This window comes from Anolis sagrei, chromosome 6, assembly GCF_037176765.1.
Source record: "Anolis sagrei isolate rAnoSag1 chromosome 6, rAnoSag1.mat, whole genome shotgun sequence".
NCBI classification, from domain to species: Eukaryota; Metazoa; Chordata; class Lepidosauria; order Squamata; family Dactyloidae; genus Anolis; species Anolis sagrei.
In genome coordinates this window covers 133,041,379-133,061,870 of record NC_090026.1, presented here as the reverse complement: position 1 = coordinate 133,061,870, position 20,492 = coordinate 133,041,379, and the positions used below count along the sequence as shown (strand labels likewise).

At 45.7% G+C, this 20,492-nt stretch overlaps 1 protein-coding gene across 1 annotated transcript; it reads left to right on the top strand.

Annotated features, from left to right (window-relative positions):
• Window positions 1-7,866: 7,866 nt before the first annotated feature.
• On the top strand, window positions 7,867-20,164 carry LOC132779727 (GPI-linked NAD(P)(+)--arginine ADP-ribosyltransferase 1-like). Its single transcript, XM_067470455.1, has 2 exons — window positions 7,867-8,561; window positions 20,051-20,164. The coding sequence occupies exons 1-2, from the start codon at window positions 7,895-7,897 to the stop codon at window positions 20,149-20,151; spliced, it is 768 nt and encodes a 255-aa protein (XP_067326556.1). The 5' UTR covers window positions 7,867-7,894; the 3' UTR covers window positions 20,152-20,164.
• The last annotated feature ends 328 nt before the right edge of the window (window positions 20,165-20,492 follow it).

Genomic DNA, 20,492 nt, shown 5'->3' with positions numbered 1-20,492 from the left:
CAAGAAACACTCATCTGTAATATCCATGCCCCAACAGGAGGCAAATTGACTTTTGTGAAACAATTAAAGAAAAAAAATACAAGAATAGGTCTATGACAGCCTGATAATTCTGGGAGACTTTAATGGTGTACTTGAATGTGATTTATATAAAAGTAGGGGGAAAAAAACAAGAGGGGGAATCCCAAAAGGGGGAAGGCTTCCACATTTTTTTAAAAAAAATTAAAAAGATTTATTTCTACCAGATATGTGGAGACTAAAAAACCCTAAAGAAAGGGACTACACTTATTATTCTGATTGGCACCAATCTTGGTCCCGAATCGGTATGATTTGTGCCTCTAACTCAATAATAACAAAAGAAAAAAAATGGTGAAAATCTTACCAGGAGTTAGAACTGACCATTGTCTGATTAAAATAGAAATAATAGAAAGTTAAAGAAGTAGAAGATGTAAATTAAATGAAAATTTATTACGAATAGAAGAGGAAATAGAAAACAATACAAAACAATTAAAGGAATATTTTGAAAACAACAGAAGTAAGGACACTAAAAACAAATAATTTGGGATGCCAGCAATGCTGTCATGAGAGGCTACTTCATGCAGCAAGGAGCAATAAAGAACAGAAGAAGAAATGAGGAACAATGTAACTTGGAAGAAAAACTCAAAGCAAAAGAAGATTTATTAAAATTAAGACCAAGAGATTAAAAAAAATCAAATCAGAAATAGAGCTAATTAAAAAAGAGTTAAATGCGAGCCAGTTAGAGCAAATAGCAAGAAATCTAAACTACATGAAACTTAATTATTTTGCATATAACAGCAAGGGACCCTAGTTCCTTGACCCCTGGGATGCTGCTGGAGCATTCCAGTCAAACCAGCGGGGCTCAGCGGTTCAGGAGAGAGAAAGTTGATAGATTGGAGCCAGAGAGAGACACAATGTATCGTGCAGAGAGCTGAAAGTTGAGAAAAGAGATACTTTTATTAGGGATTTTGTTACAAAGTGGCGAGGAGAACCTGAAGGGGAGAGAAAGGGAGTTCTTTCTTGAAACCATAATAATAAACCTTTATTTGTACCCCGCTACCATCTCCCGGAGGACTCGGTGCAGCTTACATGAGGCCGAGCCCAAATACAACAGTAAAAACAATAACAACAAAAGCAACAAAATAACTCAAAAAACAGAGCAATAACTTTAACAACACACAATGACGCAATTAAAAACAATGGCAGGGCCAAATGTAATAATTAAAATTAAAAAGTGCTGGGCGTGACCAGGAGGAGTGTTTGGAGGGGGATGGGCATGCAGATATCCTGGATCTCTAATAAAGTGCTTTGGGACATAATGCTAGGAGTTTCCTTATTCTGGAAAGGCACACTGGAACAGCCACGTTTTCAAGCTCCTCCTAAAGATTGCTAGCGACGGGGCCTGTCTGATGTCCTTAGGGAGAGAGTTCCAGAGTCGAGGGGCCACCACCGAGAAAGCCCTAACCCTCGTCCCCACCAATCGTGCTTGCAATGCAGGTGGGATCGTGAGCAGGGCCTCTCCAGATGAATGAAGAGATCACGTGGGTTCATACACAGAAATGCAGCAACGCGGGTAGGCGGGTCCCAAACCATTTAGGGCTTTGTAGGTAAGCACCTGCACCTTGAATTGGGACTGGAAAATGAACGACAGCCAGTGGAGCTCCTTAACCAGGATGGTTGACCTCTCCCTGTAAAGAGCCCCCGTTAACAACCTGGCTGCCGTCCGTTGGACCAATTGAAATTTCCGGGCCGTTTCCAAGAGCAGCCCCACGTAGAGTGCATTACAGTAGTCCAATCTGGAGGTGACTAAGGCGTGGACCACCCTGGCCAGATCTGCCAATGGAAGTGCCTTGACTGAGACCCAGGTCAACTTCACATGGTGGTGCGATGCAGGATCTGCGGAACTCCCTGCTGCAACTTGTGGTGGCTAGATTAATTTAAAGGTGGGGTCCTTGTGCTCGATGACAATGTCTGTAGCAAAAAAAAGAACAAGGAGATGATAGGTCAATGGCAAAGATGGTGAAATGCTCACTGGGCCCAAGAAAAGGCAGGTCTGCTCCATGCCTTCTTGGCCTCGGAAGTCTTCTTTCACCCAAAAGCTAAACTGGGCTCCACTTGGGAGGATGGAGCTGAGGATGCAGGAGGGGAAGTGCAGCACCAAAGAGGTCAAAGGGCAGCACAGGAATACCTGGCCCATCTACATGAATCCAGATCTCCAGGACCAGATGAATTGCATTCAAGGGTATTTCAAAAACTGGCAGAAGTAATTTCAGAACCAATTGCAATTGTTTTTAAGAATTCCTTGAGAACAGAGGAAGTCCCAGAAGACTGGAAGAAAGGAAACCTTGCTTTTCCAAAGAGGCCAGGGATTCTTCTCAGAGAATGGGGAAATTTGCTCTCTAGCTTCCTTATGTCTTAGAGTAGGGGTCCTCAAACTCTGTAAACAGAGGTCCAGGTCACACTCCCTCAAACTGTTGGAGGGCCGGATTATAATTTGAAAAAGCACAAATGAATTCCTATGCACATTACACACATCTTATTTGTAGTGCAAAAATAGCACTTAAAAACAATACAATAATTAAAGTGAACAATTTTAAGAAACATAATCTTTTTAGTATTTCAATGGGAAGTGTGCCGCTGCTTTTGGCTGATGAGATATGATAGTTGTTGTTGTTGTTGTTGTTGTTGTTGTTGTGTGCTTTCAAGTTATTTCAGACTTAGGCTGGCCTTAAGCGAGGGCCAGATAAATGACCTTGGAGGGCCATATCCGGCCCACGGGCCTTAGTTTGAGGAACCCTGTCTTAGAGCTTTCAGTTTTGTTGAGGTAGACCACAACCTGTTTCATTCTCGCTTACTCCTCCGCTGCTCTTCCTCTTCCTCGCTCTTGAACTCCTAAAGACCTCTTGCCCACAAAAAGTTCATTAGACTTGGGTGAAAAAGTCTTGCTGTGGCTCACTGAGTGACAGAAATTGGGTGGAGGAGGATCTTAACCTTGAGGGAACTACAACCTTGCAAGTACAAAGGAGTCCCAGCTCTCAAGTCAAACAAGAACGCAGCAAGAAATCTGCAAGGGAGAAAAAGGTGAGCATAATAAGAGACCGGAAGGGTGGTGAAGGATCCCGGGAAGTGGCAGGGGTCATTGATTATTGATTATCATTTTCTGATAAGTTCAAAGAGGTCAGCCTTAGCATTAGGTGCAAAGGAAAGGGCTTATTTGTTAACCTGGAGCCCAGAAATTCAGCCCCAGCAGGAAGCCAGTTGTCCTCTCCTATTTTGGGGGAGATCACGGACATGTGCCGGAAGAAGCAAGGATACTAGGGCTGGGCGGTTTCGTTTCGTTAATTCGTAATTCGTTAATAATTCGTTAATTTTTTAAATTACAAAACAATAACGGACCATTCTGGAGCAATTTTTTAAAAAAACGAATTTTTAAACACGTTTTGTAAATGCTTCGTATTTTGTTATTGTATTCATTTCGTTATTGTTCTGAGGTCGTTTTGTTATTATTTCCGCATGTCTGGGGCAAGTTTTTTGTTTAATTAGTGAAAAAAAAATTATAATATCACACCAACAGTCAAGAACAGAGGGAGAGGGAAGCTTCAGAAGTTTTTGGAGGTTTTTTAGCGTATTTCGTGGTCGCGTCCGCCATTAACGAATCGATTCGTTATTGTTTCGGAAATCGATTCATTAATGTTTTGTAATTTTTTTCAGATTTATGAAATTTTGTAAATATCGAACTTTTTAAAAGGAAAATTTTGTAATTATTTTAAATAACGAAACGCAAAAAACCCCAAAAAACGAATCGATTTTAGAAACAAATTTTTCCGTTGTTACCCAGGCCTAAAGGATACAGTATAGGGATTATTGATCATCATTTCTATCCTGCTCACCCTCCAACTGGATCAGGCCAGGCACAGAGGCCTGAATCCGTAGCAAATATCTCCAATTTTCAGATAGTTTATGAGCACCAACCCCCAGAGTCAACCATGACCAGACTTAATGTCAGGGGAAAACCTTCACCTTCACCTAATGCCAATTCAATTACTGCAATTTGATATCCTAATGGGAGTCATGGACTACCAGGGATGGTAAAGGCCGAGACTGGTATTTTCATCCAAGATTTCATTTTATTTTGCTACCGACCTGTCAATCCTCAGCCTTCAAACCCATTTTCAGTGAGAACTCATCAACGGAAAACGAAAGCTCTAAAGAATTGAAGAGGGTGTTCAAATGCTACCTGTTTGCTTGTTTTTTTTAGGAGTGAACAATGGCGACATCTCTTCTTCAAATGTGTCTGGTGCTCCATCTGATGGGACTTTACATAGGAGGGATCAACCAGGTACGCAGAGATTCAAAAGAGGAAGGGAAGCAATGGTGGGTTTGAGGGGAAATGAGCCACTTCTGCTCTGGGGTCTTACTAAAGGATGGGTTCCTTGCTTGGGAAAGGATGGGCCATCGGTCAGGAGGACTTGGGTGCAATATTCCATCACAATTTGGGTCATGCTTCATGGTAGGATGGGCTGGACTGGGTCGCCCCTTAGGGTCTCCTGCCAGTTTATGGCTGCATGAGTCTTCTGCCTCCGTCCCTGTGTAAACTCTTCAGCATCAGCTGAATGCTTGCGTGTCATGGGCTGATGAATCCACTCTGCCCTTGAACTTGAAAGGAGCTCCCCAAGATGCTGAACCTATTTGGAGAAGATGAGGTTCAATACCTTCCAAAGCTCTTGTGAAGTCTGGACCAGAACCCTGAGCTTTTGCTTAATATCCCCCTCCACACAACTCTCTTGCAATCTGAACACTGCGTTTTTAACATTTTCAGATTATGTCGCGATCCTTCCCGGCATCGCAGAGGTTGAGAGGGTGTTGCCTTTGGGCCCCATTCAGCCTCCTGCTCTCTGATGTGGAAAGCAGCAGGTGGCCCCAAGGCTTGTTTTTCCCCATTTAGCAGAACTGAATAATATTTGCAGACACAGGAACCCAATCACAGGAGAATAGGGCTGCAGAATTACAGGCGGAGCTTTGTGCTGAATGCATTTGTGGTTTTGATATTTCTAAAGAGGGGGAACTGTGGAGAACCTCTTTTATCTCTTTGGGGAAATGGATGCAATTTGCAGGGACTGTGGTCTTTCTGAGAAGGACTAAAACCTGCAAAGTTTCTGAAGGAGATCATTGTTGCACCTCAGAATAGATCCACCTTGCTGAAGAACACCAAACTGCTCACAGCCAGTAGTCTTTACGGTTTATTGAAAATAAAAGGTAAAAAGTTCTTAAAAGCAAAGGTTAATGTTCTAAAAGATTAATATGACATAGCACTTGAAGCTTAATCCAAAAAGGCATCAGCAAAGCAAAACCCAAGAGAACACGATGGAGTCCTGGAACCACGAACAACAAAACTGCAGGATAATCCAGCCTAGCTTAGGCAAGCTCCTTAGGTAAATACGAAGTTGCTTTGACAAAGATCTGGTCTCAAACACACAGTTTAATACCCTTTGCAAAACATGAAGGCATTTCTCTGGCCTCTGGCCTCCCTCTTGTTAGCTATTCTTTCACTCCTTTGAATTCGGAATTCCAATCTAAAGTTCCCATATCGTCAAGGTCAATCTGTTCGTTAGCCTGTTTCCCTGCTTGCTCATTGAGAACCAGGCTGAGAGCTGTCCTCCTTCTCTGAGTCAAACTGCACCTGGCTATTTTCGGTATCAACACTCTCATGCCTGACTGTGGGAAACAAGCTGCTCCTCATAGGGCTTGTTCTCCAGACCCTTGATCATTTTAGTCGCCCTCCTCTGGACACATTCCAGCTTGTCAATATCTCTCTTCAATTGTGGTGCCCAGAATTGGACACAATATTCCAGGTGTGGTCTGACCAAAGTGGAATAGAGGGGTAGCATGACTTCCCTAGATCTAGACACTAGGGTCCTATTGATGCAGGCCAAAATCCCATTGGCTTTTTTTGCCACCGCATCACATTGTTGGCTCATGTTTAACTTGTTGTCCACAAGGACTCCAAGATCTTTTTCACACGTACTGCTCTCAAGCCAGGCATCACTCCTTTGAATTCGGAATTCCAACCTGTCAGCCTGATCTAAGGTTCCCATATCGTCAAGGTCAGTCTGTTCGTTAGCCTGTTTCCCTGATTGCTCATTATCAGGCTGAGAACCAGGCTGAGAGCTGTCCTCCTTCTCTGAGTCAGACGGCACTTGGCTATTTTCAGTATCAACACTCTCATGCCTTACTGTGGGAAACTGCATTTCTTCATTGTCTATAGCAGGGACATTTTGAACCAAACTGTGAACCTGAGTCCCATCATCCCCATCAGAAACACTCTCTGATTCCAGCTGAGTCACAACAATCATAACATTTCGCTTGGTTTTCCATCCCACCTGGTGGTTAATTAATTTATTATTTATTAACTACATTTCTATACTGCGTTTCTCACTCCTAGGGGGACTCAAAGCAGTTTACAACATAATAAATGGCAAATTCAATGCCTCACATATACCGTATCTACCAGCATATAAGACGACCCTAAACTTTTCCAGTTAAAATATAGAGTTTGGGATATACTCGCTGTATAAGACTACCCCTCTTCCAACACACACCAAATAAAAATTTAAAAAGCATCAGATTTGATGTCAATATGGTAATTTTCCTATTCCTGTCCCTCCTTCTCTGCCTCTCAGATCTCGCACATGCGCACCTGCACCGCTTCACTGAAGTCTTCAGGAGCGAGATCTGAGAGGCAGAGGAGGAGGGACGAGAACAAGATACAAGGGCAGGCCAGACAGGTAAAAGAGGTGTGCTTTTCTGGGCCCAGTGACACTCTATTTCTTTTTTCCATACCCCAGGCACCCCGGACGCCCTTCACTGACACCTTCCTGGTGAGGCTCCCCTTCACCTCACCATCGGGACTGCATTAAGTCCACGAATCCTGATGAATGGATTTTATTCTACCATACTGCCCTTAATGCTTTCATACAGTTGCTGCATACGGCAGGGACATGGCCATTGCCATTTTTGAGCTCCCCCCACCATATGCGGCAACCACAGATTCTCCAATCCAATTGGAAGTTCTAGCACCCACTCTATAAGATGACTCCCATGTATAAGACGACTCCCGTGTATAAGACGACCCCTGACTTTTAAGAAGATTTTCTTGGGTTAAAAAGTAGTCTTATACACCAGAATATACGGTATATAAAAATATTACATATCTAAATCAATAACATATAACTGTAGATAAAAATGGTTAAAACTATAAACACATCAAACATAGATATAAACATGAAACATATTATTGCTGCAATTAACAATGTAGACCCCTTCTCTCCCCCCCCCGACTCCCCAACTCTTTCTCCATAGTGTTTTAGCCCTTCTTTTTATAACCTTCCGTGCTCCCCCCACATCCCACTAAATATACCTATTACCTAAGTTATTTAAGTACAGATTGAATACAAAATGGGGAGGGTAAAAAAAAGGTCCTGGGCCTTCTTGAGGGGATGGTAAATGTGATATGAGGTCCTTGGGGCAGGTGGAGGGAGAGTCTTATCTGGTGATGGTAGTAGGCTACTGATCAGTTTGGTAAAAGTCCAGAGGAACATTGATTTTATCAGTTGTGGTGTCATAGGTCAGGTGTGAGCTATCACTTGCCAGTAGACTGAGGATGGGAAGGGCAACGAAGTGCAGCTGCCCCTGAGGAGAGTTGGTGTGTAGGATGCACCTTCCACCCTGGAGTAGTTGAAGTCTCCTGGCCTCCTTTTCACTTAAGTTAAGTCAGAAGTCCAGTCCAAGTTCTCCTTCTTCCAGGCTGCCTGGTTGCATTACATGGACCTGTGCTTTATGTGTCCTCCAGGTCCTTTGTCTCAAAACTGTGCCCCTCGACATGGCACCCAATTCTTTTGATGACCAATATAATGACTGTGACCATGACATGGAGAAGACCCTGATGGATCCAACTCAGAGCGACTTTGCTTCCCAACAAGAGTTTGTCAATATCTGGAACCTGTTACGCTCCAGATGGAAACAGACGCAGGGCTCCCCCAACGTGTCCCGAAACTTTGGTGAGTCATACGCCGTTGCCATCACCGCTTACACCTCTCGTGGAGCGTTGTATAGAAAATTCAATGAAGCTGTCAGGGAAGGCGGGGAGTCTACTGATCAATATCACCACAGCTTCCCCTTCAAGAGTTTCCACTTTCTCCTGACCAAAGCTCATCAGGCCTTGAAGTCCTCGTGCCGCACTGTGTACCGTGGGATAAAGGACCTGCGGTTCAATGTCTCTGATCCTCGAAAGCCCATCCGTTTTGGGCAATTTGCTTCCTCATCGCTGAAGAAAGAGGTGGCAGAACGCTACGGCAAGGACACGTTCTTCACCATCCAAACCTGCCTTGGAGTCAATATCTCCCACTTCTCCTTCCATCCCTATCAAGAGGAAGTCCTCATCCCACCCTATGAAGTGTTCCGTGTTGTGTCCATCAGAGAGAAGGGCGCCCACATTGAGCTAAAGGCCAACGGGACGCACAGCAATTTCAACTGTGGCCTGAAGAGTGGTAAGAGCCGGGGGACGTGGCTGATGGGGAAGGCCAGGCAGATGATCCTGCCTTGATGGGCCAACTTGAGGTGGGACTGACCCCCATGTTCCTATTGGTCTTGCCTCCTGTTTGGTGCCCTGCAATCCGAGTCACAACCAAAAGGGAATCTAGCAAAGCCAGGGCCTCCTACTGAAAAAACAGGAGTGTGGACCCAACTAGCCCTAGAAATTCCCAGGGGAAAACAGGACGCCTCCCCTAGCCCACTCCCTGAACTCACAGTGGGAAGTTATTAGAGCTCCCCAGCCCAGAAAACTCCTAGAAAGTTATACTGTTGAAGGCTTTCATGGCTGGAATCACTGGGTTGATGTGAGTTTTTTGGGCTGCACAGTGAAACTTCAGGAGAGAATGCTACTAGAACATGGCCATGCAACCTGAAAAACTCACAGCAATCCTAGAAAGTTAATCTGGGGGACTAAACAGGGGTGTTTTTTCCATAGTATGGCAGAACCTAGTTTTTTGTAACTTGAAAGAATGGCCCCTTCCACGCAGCTGAATCAAATCCCACATTATCTGCTTTGAACTGGGATTTATGGCAGTGTGGACTCAGATAGCCCAGTTCAAAGCCAATAATGTGGGATTTTCTGCCTTGATATGTCATGAATGATTTTTCAATGACTTTGAAGCATAGGCTCTTTTTATTACAATTTCCAGTGTGAGAGGGCATGTCAGATTGTAGAAAAACATTTAGACAAAGATTGACATTGGACAGACATACAGATTCGATGCAACTACATTGGATTTGAAATTACATTGGTTAACAAAGAAAGAAAGGGGAATTACATTTTCACTCAACATTCACACACATGTACACGCATTCATCCACATGCATCCAAAATATTACCATACCCTTTTCTCACTCTTTGGAGAAGCACCTCTTAGGCCAGACCCTGCTTCCCTGCAGCCTGCCAACGTAGGGCTGGGAGGTTTCGTTTCGTTAATTCGTAATTCGTTAAAAATTCGTTATTTTTTTTGATAACGAAGCGATAACGAACCATTCTGGAGCAACTTAAAAACGAAACGAATTTTTAAATTTGTTTCGTAAATGCTTCGGATTCGTTATGTATTCGTTTCGTTATCGGTTTGAGGTCGTTTCGTTATTATTTCCGCATGTCTGGGGCAAGTTTTGTAGTTGTTTTTTGTTTAATTAGTGAAAAAAATTATAATATCACACCAACAGTCAACAACAGAGGGAGAGGGAAGCTTCAGAAGTTCCCCCTGTCCCATTTGGAGGTTTTTTAGCGTATTGCACGGTCGCGTCCGCCATTAACGAATCGATTCGTTATTGTTTCGTATTTGTTTCGTTAATGTTTCGTAATTTTTTTAACATTTACGAAATTTCGTAAATATTGAACTTTTTAAAAGAAAAATTTCGGAATTCTTTTAATTATCGAAACGCAAAACCCCCCAAAAAATGAATCGATTTTAGAAACAAATTTTTCCGTTGTTACCCAGGCCTATGCCAACGTATAGTTCCATAACTTCCATAACACCATAACTTCAAAATGCTGAAATGCCAAAACTTCTTTTCCCAAGCACAATGTCAAGGACCAGATCTCTATTTTCCACACAGCAGAACCTGACTCCCTGAACAAAACCTAAGACTCCAAAAGTGCACTTCCTCCTCTTCCCTTGAGAAAGAAGCCCCAAAGTGACCAGGCGTCTCCCGTGCAAATCTGCCACTCTCCATAGGTACACTATCTCTCTCCTTCCCATGGAGCAGAGCATGGCGGGTGGATCAGACTCCTCAGGTTGGCCACACTTTGAGCATTATTAGACTGAGTCTTTTATAGGAATATTCTGTTGATGTCATCCCAAAGTTGTAAATGAATGATAGACGTCTTCCATCCTGGCTCCATCTCAGTTTCCTAGCCAGATGTTGACTCTTCTTGATTGGTGTTGACAAACACAAGGCTTGTGTTGACTTCCTTCTTAACATAAGGAGTGTTGCAAACATTTCTGTTATCACTGTCTCAGTTCTTATCACAGCTTCTCATTAGCAAGTCCAGCAAGCAGGTAGTTAGTCATTGCAGGCTTTAATATTATACTGGTGTTTCCAAAATTATTAACTCCATCCATACAACTTCCATCCTTCCATTCATTCCCACACATCATTTTAAATTCACATTTATCAAATCTGCACATTGAATTTCTTATTACATATTCCATTTCATTTAACTCCTGGGTTATATATATAGCTGTGTGAAGGACCCAATATTCTAGGCTGAATGGCACAAGGAAACTCCTATTTGCACCAACACATTTGAAAATCCTATTGTGAATCCTAGAATACAATGAAAGAATCTCAGCCCTGGAAAAGCCCACAAGGGCCATCCATTCAGGCTCTTTCTACCAGGGAAGGAGTTTCGACTGGATTCTGAAGCAAAGAGTTCCACTGTTGAACAACTCTTCTTATGTTCATTAAGTTCTTCCTAAGGTTCGATTGGAAATTCCTTCCCTGTAGTTTGAAGCCGGAGCCCCCCCTAGCGCAGTGGGTTAAAGCACTGAGCTGCTGAGCTTGTTGATTGAAAGGTCGCAGGTTCGATTCCGGGAAGCGGCGTGAGCTTCCGCTGTCAGCCCTAGCTTCTGCCAACCTAGCAGTTCGAAAACATGCAAATGTGAGTAGATCAATAGGTACCGCTCCGGCGGGAAGGTAACGGCACTCCATGCAGTCATGCCAGCCACATGACCTTGGAGGTGTGACAACGCTGGCTCTTCGGCTTAGAAATGGAGATGAGCACCACACCCCAGAGTCAGACATGACTGGACTTAATGTCAGGGGACTACCTTTACCTTTTAGTTTGAAGCCATTGTTCCATTGAGTCCTAGTCTCCAGGGCAGCTGCAAACAAGGTCTGCTCCCTCCTCCTTATGACATCCTTTCACATATTTATGCATTTATTTATTATTTATTTATTGACAGTATTTATATTCCGCCCTTCTCACCCCGCAGGGGACTCAGGGCAGATTACAATGCACATATACATGGCAAACATTCAATGCCATAGACACACAACATATATAGACAAACACAGAGGACATTTAACATTCCAGCTTCATGAGGGTATGCTCAAATTCTGGCCACCGGGGGAGCTGTTGCTTCATGGTCCACTTGTGACACCGAGTCCTTGATGGAGTACTTCCTCATTCTTTTGCCCACTGCTGGAGATTTTTTATGACATCATAAATTAGTTAAATTAGCCTCCTCACATAAAGCAGGCTCTTAATGAGACATGCCGCATCATCACAGGGTGCCTGCGCCCTACACCACTGGAGAAATTACACTGCTTAGCCGGTATTGCACCACCTGGCATCCGCCGGGAAGTAGCAGCCAATAGTGAAAGGACCAAGGCAGAGACATCTCCAGCTCATCCTCTGTTTGGGTATCAGCCAGCACGTCAACGACTTAAATCTAGACATAGTTTTCTAAGATCTACAGAGACACTCGCTGGAACACCTCAGCAAGCGAGAGTCCAAAAGTGGCAGGCTCAAACCCAGCACCTCAACCAATGGCTGATACCAAATGAGAGACTCCCTCCTGGGCACACAGAAGACTGGGCGACTTGGAAGGCATTGAACAGACTGCGCTCTGGCACCATGAGATGCAGAGCCAACCTTCAGAAATGGGGCTACAAAGTAGAATCCTCGACATGCAAGTGTGGAGAAGAACAAACCACTGACCACCTGCTGCAATGCAACCTGAGCCCTGCCACATGATGCACAAGGGAGGACCTTCTTGCAGCAACACCAGAAGCACTCCAAGTGGCCAGATACTGGTCAAAGGACATTTAACCAGCTACCAAACTCACAAGTTGTGTATTTTTCTGTTTGTTTGCTTTGCTCTGTTAGACTGGTTGTTCTGACACGACAAATAAACATAAAGCAGTACCTAAATTTCCTACTTGACAGATGCACCTGTCTTTCGGGCTGCAAAGGTTGACAGCTAGCTAGATAATGGTTGGGAGTTTACTCTGACCCGGGCTGGCTTCGAACTCATGACCTTTCGGTCAGTGGTGATTTAATGCAGCCGACTCCTAGCCAACTGTTCCACAGCCCGGTCCAGCCATGGTTCTCCTGTCTCCTCTCCACCTTTCCTTTGCCCTGTATCAAGGCCTAGCCATTGTGAAAGTGACGAAAATGTTGGACCAAGTTAACCATCCACATTATCAGCATCATATCTAAGAGATGGAAGTTGGCTTCCCGCCTTTTAAAAAAATCTTATTGTAACTTTCTTCTGTGTTGGAAGAAAGTCGGGGCATCAAATCATAGAATCATAGAATCATAGAATCAAAGAGTTGGAAGAGACCTCATGGGCCATCCAGTCCAACCCCATTCTGCCAAGAAGCAGGAATATTGCATTCAAATCACCCCTGACAGATGGCCATCCAGCCTCTGCTTAAAAGCTTCCAAAGAAGGAGCCTCCACCACACTCCAGGGCAGAGAGTTCCACTGCTCTCACAGTCAGGAAGTTCTTCCTAATGTTCAGATGGAATCCCTTTCTTGTAGTTTGAAGCCATTGTTCCGCGTCCTAGTCTCCAAGGAAGCAGAAAACAAGCTTGCTCCCTCCTCCTCCCTGTGGCTTCCTCTCACATACTTATACATGGCTATCATATCTCCTCTCAGCCTTCTCTTCTTCAGGCTAAACATGCCCAGTTCCCTAAGCCGCTCCTCATAGGGCTTGTTCTCCAGACCCTTGATCATTTTAGTCGCCCTCCTCTGGACACATTCCAGCTTGTCAATATCTCTCTTGAATTGTGGCGCCCAGAATTGGACACAATATTCCAGATGTGGTCTAACCAAAGCAGAATAGAGCCTGGGGAGCATGACTTCCCTAGATCTAGACACTAGGCTCCTATTGATGCAGGCCAAAATCCCATTGGCTTTTTTTGCCACCACATCACATTGTTGGCTCATGTTTAACTTGTTGTCCACGAGGACTCCAAGATCTTTTTCACACGTACTGCTCTCGAGCCAGGCATTGTCCCCCATTCTGTATCTTTGCATTTCATTTTTTCTGCCAAAGTGGAGTATCTTGCATTTGTCACTGTTGAACTTCATTTTGTTAGTTTTGGCCCTTCATCTCTCTAATCTGTCAAGATCGTTTTGAATTCTGCTCCTGTCCTCTGGACTATTGGCTATCCCTCCCAATTTGGTGTCGTCTGCAGTCCACCCAATGACTTGACTACTTGCCTCCCTGGCATTCAGTGGGTCTGCCTTATTTGTGATTAACTCCAGGATTCACACCACTGTTTCCAACAAGTCACTTTCTTTACACAATGCCACATTTTTATACAAAACTCACATGCCCTTTGAACGAGTGAATTTTCTGCAAACAGTTGTCAAAAAGTGTTCACACATATCCTTGAATACTAGCTCAGCCAGGAGGAAACTACTGAAGATATTTGTTTGTATATTGAAACATAAACATAAAAAAGCAACGGTTTCAATCTCTGTTGCTTCCTTCCTGATCCAATAGTGATGGAGATTCTGCATTGAGTGGAATGGGGCAAAGTCCTGGAACGTGTGGTGGCTTCTCAACTCCAGATATTCTTGGAAGACATGGATTATCTGGACCTGGCACAGTCTGGTTTTAGGCCGAGACATGGGACTGAGACAGCCTTGGTTGCCTTAGTGGATGATCTGTGCCGGGAACTAGACAGGGGGAGTGTGTCCCTGTTGGTTCTGCTGGACCTCTCAGCGGCCTTCAATACCATTGACCATGGTATCCTTTTGGGACACCTCGCAGGAATGGGCCTTGGAGGTACTGTTCTGCAGTGGCTCCGATCCTTCCTAGAGGGTCGTTCCCAGAAGGTGTTGTTGGGAGATTCCTGCTCAACCCCACAACCATTGTCTTGTGGGGTCCCTCAGGGGTCAATACTATCTCCCATGTTATTTAACATCTACATGAAGCTGTTGGGAGAGATCATCCGGAGTGTCGGCTGTGGTGTCACCTGTACGCAGATGACGTCCAGCTCTGTCACTCCTTTTCACCTGCTACTAATCCATCTAAAACACAGACATGCGCCTTTCACCTTAAGAACAGACAAGCATCCCGAGCTCTGAGGATTACCCGGGAAGGAATCCCACTGGAGCATTGTAGCACACCCAAATACCTGGGAGTCACTCTGGACTGTGCTCTTACCTACAAGAAGCACTGCCTGAACATCAAGCAAAAAGTGGGCGCTAGAAACAACATCATACGAAAGCTGACTGGCACAACCTGGGGATCACAACCAGACACAGTGAAGACGTCTGCCCTTGCGCTATGCTACTCTGCTGCTGAGTACGCATGCCCAGTGTGGAATATATCTCACCATGCTCAAACCGTGGATGTGGCTCTTAATGAGACATGCCGCATTATCACGGGGTGTCTGCGCCCTACACCACTGGAGAAATTACACTGCTTAGCCGGTATTGAACCACCTGACATCCGCCGGGAAGTAGCAGCCAATAGTGAAGGGACCAAGGCAGAGACATCTCCAGCTCATCCCTTGTTTGTGTATCAGCCACCACGTCAACGACTTAAATCAAGACATAGTTTTCTTAGATCTATAGAGACACTCGCTGGAACACCTCAGCAAGCGAGAGTCCAAAAGTGGCAGGCCCAAACCCAGCACCTCAATCCATGGGTGATACCAGATGAGAGACTCCCCCTTGGGCACTCAGAAGACTGGTTGACTTGGAAGGCGCTGAACAGACTGCGCTCCGGCACCACAAGACGGAGAGCCAATCTTAAGAAATGGGGCTACACAGTGGAATCCACGGCATGCGAGTGCGGAGAAGAACAAACCACTGACCACCTGCTGCAATGCACCCTGAGCCCTGCCACATGACCTTCTTGCGGCAACACCAGAGGCACTCCAATGGCCAGATACTGGTCAAAGGACATTTAACCAACTACCAAGTTTGCAAAATCTGTTTTTTTTTAAATCTCTGTGTTTGTTTTGTTCTGTTAGAAACGTAATACAATGGTATGGTTGCTGATGACACGATAAATAAATACCTGCTACTAGGGAGGCTGTCCAGGTCCTGAACCGGTGCTTGGCCACTGTGACGGTCTGGATGAGGGCGAACAAATTGAAATTGAATCCAGACAAGACAGAGGTCCTCCTGGTCAGTCGCAAGGCCGAACAGGGGATAGGGTCACAGCCTGTGTTGGATGGGGTCGCACTCCCCCTGAAGACGCAGGTTCGCAGCTTGGGAGGGATCCTGGACTCATCACTGAGCCTAAAACCCCAGGTCCCGACGGTGGCCAGGAGAGCTTTTGCACAACTAAAACTTGTGCGCCAGCTGCGCCCATTCCTTGGGAAGTCTGACTTGGCCACAGTGGTCCACGCTCTGGTTACATCCCGTATAGACTACTGCAACGCTCTCTACATGGGGTTACCTTTGAAGACTGTTCGGAAGCTCCAAAAGGTCCAACGGGCAGCAGCCAGGTTGCTAACTGGAGTGGCGCCCAGGAAGCATGCAACTCCACTGGCTGCCAATTTGCTACTGAGCACAATTCAAAGTGCTGGCTTTAGCCTATAAAGCCCTAAACGGTTCTGGCCCTGCTTACCTGTCAGAACATATCTCTCCTTACGAACCCTCTAGGAATTTAAGGTCTTCTGGGGAGGTCCTGCTCTCGGCCCTGTCATCTTAGAATCATAGAATCATAGACTCATAGAATCCTAGAGTTGGAAGAGACCTCATGGGCCATCCAGTCCAACCCCATTCTGCCAAGAAGCAGGAATGTTGCATTCAAATCACCCCTGACAGATGGCCATCCAGCCTCTGCTTAAAAGCTTCCAAAGAAGGAGCCTCCACCACACTCCGGGGCAGAGAGTTCCACTTCTGAACGGCTCTCACAGTCAGGAAGTTCTTCCTCATGTTCAGGTGGAATCTCCTCTCTTGTAGTTTGAAGCCATTGTTCCGCGTCCTAGTCTCCAAGGAAGCAGAAAACAAGCTTGCTCCCTCCTCCTCCCTGTGGCTTCCTCTCACATATTTATACATGGCTATAATATCTCCTCTCAGCCTTCTCTTCTTCAGGCTAAACATGCCCAGTTCCCTAAGCCGCTCCTCATAGGGCTTGTTCTCCAGACCCTTGATCATTTTAGTTGTCCTCCTCTGGACACATTCCAGCTTGTCAATATCTCTCTTGAATTGTGGTGCCCAGAATTGGACACATTCCAGATGTGGTCTAACCAAAGCAGAAGGTTCTTCACAGGTTCGATTGGCGGGGACAAGGGATAGGGCCTTCTCAGCGGTGGCCCCTCAGTTATGGAATGCCCTCCCCAGAGACATTAGATCAGCCCCCACCCTCTTAACGTTTTGCAAAAAAGTTAAAACCTGGCTATATGAGCAGGCCTTCCCAAACGCAGTGTAGCTATGAAGCTCTCATCTCGGAACAGTTGGACAACGTGACTGGATAATGACTAGGAATGAAATGACTTTTTGCCTGCACCCGAGGCTGGAATGCTCATAAGGTTTGGTACAGGTTTGGTCTATGAACTAGGACAGTTTTGCAAACTCAAGGCACATCAACCAGGAATAACAATGCAGATGAATAACACCAAAGCTTCTGTCTTCTCTGCCACTCCGTGAGGATTCATTCCAGCTGCTGTTTTTCTCAGCCTTTCTCGGAAAAGCCTTTTTTGGGGGGCGTTTCAGACCTTTGGCAGGTCACAGGAGGTCACCGGTGCAGTGAAGTTCAAGGGAAATGATCCCTTCCTTGCCCGGCTGAGTTTCACTTTCACGTTCTGTCCCTGCCTGGGTTTCTCCTGCCCTCTAGCGACCAAGGAGAAGACTTTCAAAAAATGCATTGTATTGTCGAACGCTTTCATGGCCAGAAACCCTGGGTTGTTGTAGGTCTTTTGGGCTGCCTGGCCATGTTCTAGAAGCATTCTCTCCTGACGTTTCGCCAGCATCTGTGGCAGGCATCCTCAGAGGTTGAGAGGTTCTAGAACATGGCCACGCAGCCCAAAATACCTACAACAACCCAAACAAGACATTATTTCAGGAAACCTTCAGTCTCCCCTCTGTTATTTAACATCTCTATGCGACCGCTTGCTCAGCTGGTCCGAGGTTTTGGGCTTGAGTGTGACTAGTACGCCGATGACACTCAGCTGGTGCTGAAGATGGAAGGCCGACCGGACTCTGTACCCGATTGTTTCCATCAGTGCCTCGAGGCCGTGACTGGATGGCTGCGTGCCAGCAGGTTGAGGGGGAATCCAGCAAAGATGGAGATCCTATGCCTGGGTCGACCGGGCAGTGGGGACATCCAGCTGCCTACCCTGGATGGCAAGGCGCTATGCCCGTCACCATTGGTAAAGAGTCTGGGGGTTCTTTTGGACCCTCTGCGGACGATGGAGGTCCAGGTCTCCACCGTGAGCAGGACTGCCTTCTTTCACCTGTGGCAGGCTAGACGGCTGGCCCCCTCCCTGTCCAGGGACGATCTCGCTACGGTGATCCAGGCTACGGTCATCTCAAGACTGGACTACTGTAACGCCCTCTACATTGGCCTTCCTCTGTCGGTGATTCGGAAGCTCAAGTTGGTACAAAATGCAGCTGCTCGGCTTCTTGCGGGAACAAATCTATGATTCTATGATTCTAACTCCAATGAGATGCAACATAACCCCAATCTGACTGAAGCTGCATTGGTTACCCATTAAGCACCGGATCACTTTCAAAATGATGGTACTCACCTTTAAGGCCTTGCATGGTCTGGGGCCGATGGACCTGAGGGACTGCCTCACCCCTTCCAACCCCAGAGATCCCTCCGTTCTGAGGACCAAGATCTATTGGAAGTCCCCAGTGTCAAGACCTTGCGTCTAACAGCAACCGGACGCAGAGCCTTCACAGCAGTGGCACCATCGCTCTGAAATACTCTGCCACCTGAAGTCTGTGCCTTGCGGGACTTATCGGCTTTCCGCAGGGCATGTAAGACATACCTGTTCCGACAGGCTTTTAATGTTTGATATAGCTGGTTTTAAATTGTTTTTAAATCGTGTTAGATTTTAGCCTGTTCTTGTAAGCCGCTCCGAGCCCCAAGGGAGTGGTGACATAAAAGTTTAAATAATAAATAAATCAATAAATAAGTCAAAGCTCCCTATGACTCGAGAGGGACTGCCCAGCCAGTTTAGATTGGTGGGCTGCCTATCCATTTATCTATCAATTTGTCTGCCTGTCTATTCACCTCTTTTTCTGTCTGCCCAATAGTTATTTAATACACGGTCTCTCCCCTGCCTGGGATCCAAGTCAGGTGACACGGATCTGCATTGGCTGCATCTAGAATCATAGAATCATAGAATCAAAGAGTTGGAAGAGACCTCCTGGGCCATCCAGTCCAACCCCTTTCTGCCAAGAAGCAGGAATATGGCATTCAAATCACCCCTGACAAATGGCCATCCAGCCTCTGCTTAAAAGCTTCCAAAGAAGGAGCCTCCAACACACTCCGGGGCAGAGAGTTCCACTGCTGAACGGCTCTCACAGTCAGGAAGTTCTTCCTCATGTTCAGATGGAATCTCCTCTCTTGTAGTTTGAAGCCATTGCTCCATTGCGCCCTAGTCTCCAAGGAAGCAGAAAACAAGCTTGCTCCATCCTCCTCCCTGTGGCTTCCTCTCACATATTTATACATGGCTATCATATTCCCTCTCAGCCTTCTCTTCTTCAGGCTAAACATGCCCAGCTCCCTAAGCCGCTCCTCATAGGGCTTGTTCTCCAGATCCTTGATCATTTTAGTCGCCCTCCTCTGGACACATTCCAGCTTGTCAAGATCTCTCTTGAATTGTGGTGCCCAGAATTGGACACAATATTCCAGATGTGGTCTAACCAAAGCAGAATAGAGCATGGGGAACATGACTTCCTTAGATCTAGACACTAGGCTCCTCTTGATGCAGGCCAAAATCCCATTGGCTTTTTTTGCTGCCACATCACATTGTTGGCTCATGTTTAACTTGTTGTCCACGAGGACTCCAAGATCTTTTTCACATGTACTGCTCTTCGAGCCAGGCATTGTCCCCCATTCTGTATCTTTGCATTTCATTTTTTCTGCCAAAGTGGAGTATCTTGCATTTGTCACTGTTGAACTTCATTTTGTTAGTTTTGGCCCATCTCTCTAATCTGTCAAGATTGTTTTGAATTCTGCTCCTGTCCTCTGGAGTCTTGGCTCTCCCTCCCAACTTGGTGTCGTCTGCAAACTTGATGATCCTGCCTTCTAGCCCTTCATCTCAGTCATTAATAAAGATGTTGAACAGGACCGGGCCCAGGACGGATCCCTGGGCAATGGCAGTCCAGCAACACAAAGTGAATGTCCATCTGAAAGGTGTTCCTCAGGGCTCTCAGAGGAGCCGGGCTTCCATCGCTCTGCTCTGTGTTCGAAAGGAAAGTGAAAAATTGGGAGAGGCTTAATGGTGAGGAATTCCAGAGCGAAAGCTACACATATGACCTTCCTTTCCCCTTGTATTTCCGCAGGTGCCGCTCCCAGCGCTTTGACCCCTGGCCTCCCGACGTCTCTCCTTCTCTGGGGGTCCCTTCTCTTCTCCGGCACCCTCCACTCCACAGGCACCCTCTGACGTCTCCCCCAAAAGGGCCAGATGGAAAGGAGAACTTCCCAGTGGCATGGAAGAGAGAAAGAAAGAGATTTTGGTCTAGAGATTAAAATTGCACTTTTTGCTCTTGGCTGCCACATCTATATCTGTATCAATAAAAATGTAATGTTCGTTTTTGGGATTGACAGAACTCAAAAACTACTGGATCAATTGACACCAAATTTGGACACAAGACACCTATCATGCCCACAAGTGACCATCACTCATAAACACACTGAAAAACACATAATAATAATAATAATAATAATAATAATAATAATAATAATAATATTTATTTGTACCCCGCCCCATCTCCCCGATGGGGA

Coding starts and splice junctions, on each gene's coding strand:
- LOC132779727 (XM_067470455.1), top strand. CDS start 7,895: ATGGCACCCAATTCTTTTGATGACCAATATAATGACTGTGACCATGAC. Junction 8,562..20,050: donor CAACTGTGGCCTGAAGAGTG/GTAAGAGCCGGG, acceptor GTATTTCCGCAG/GTGCCGCTCCCAGCGCTTTG.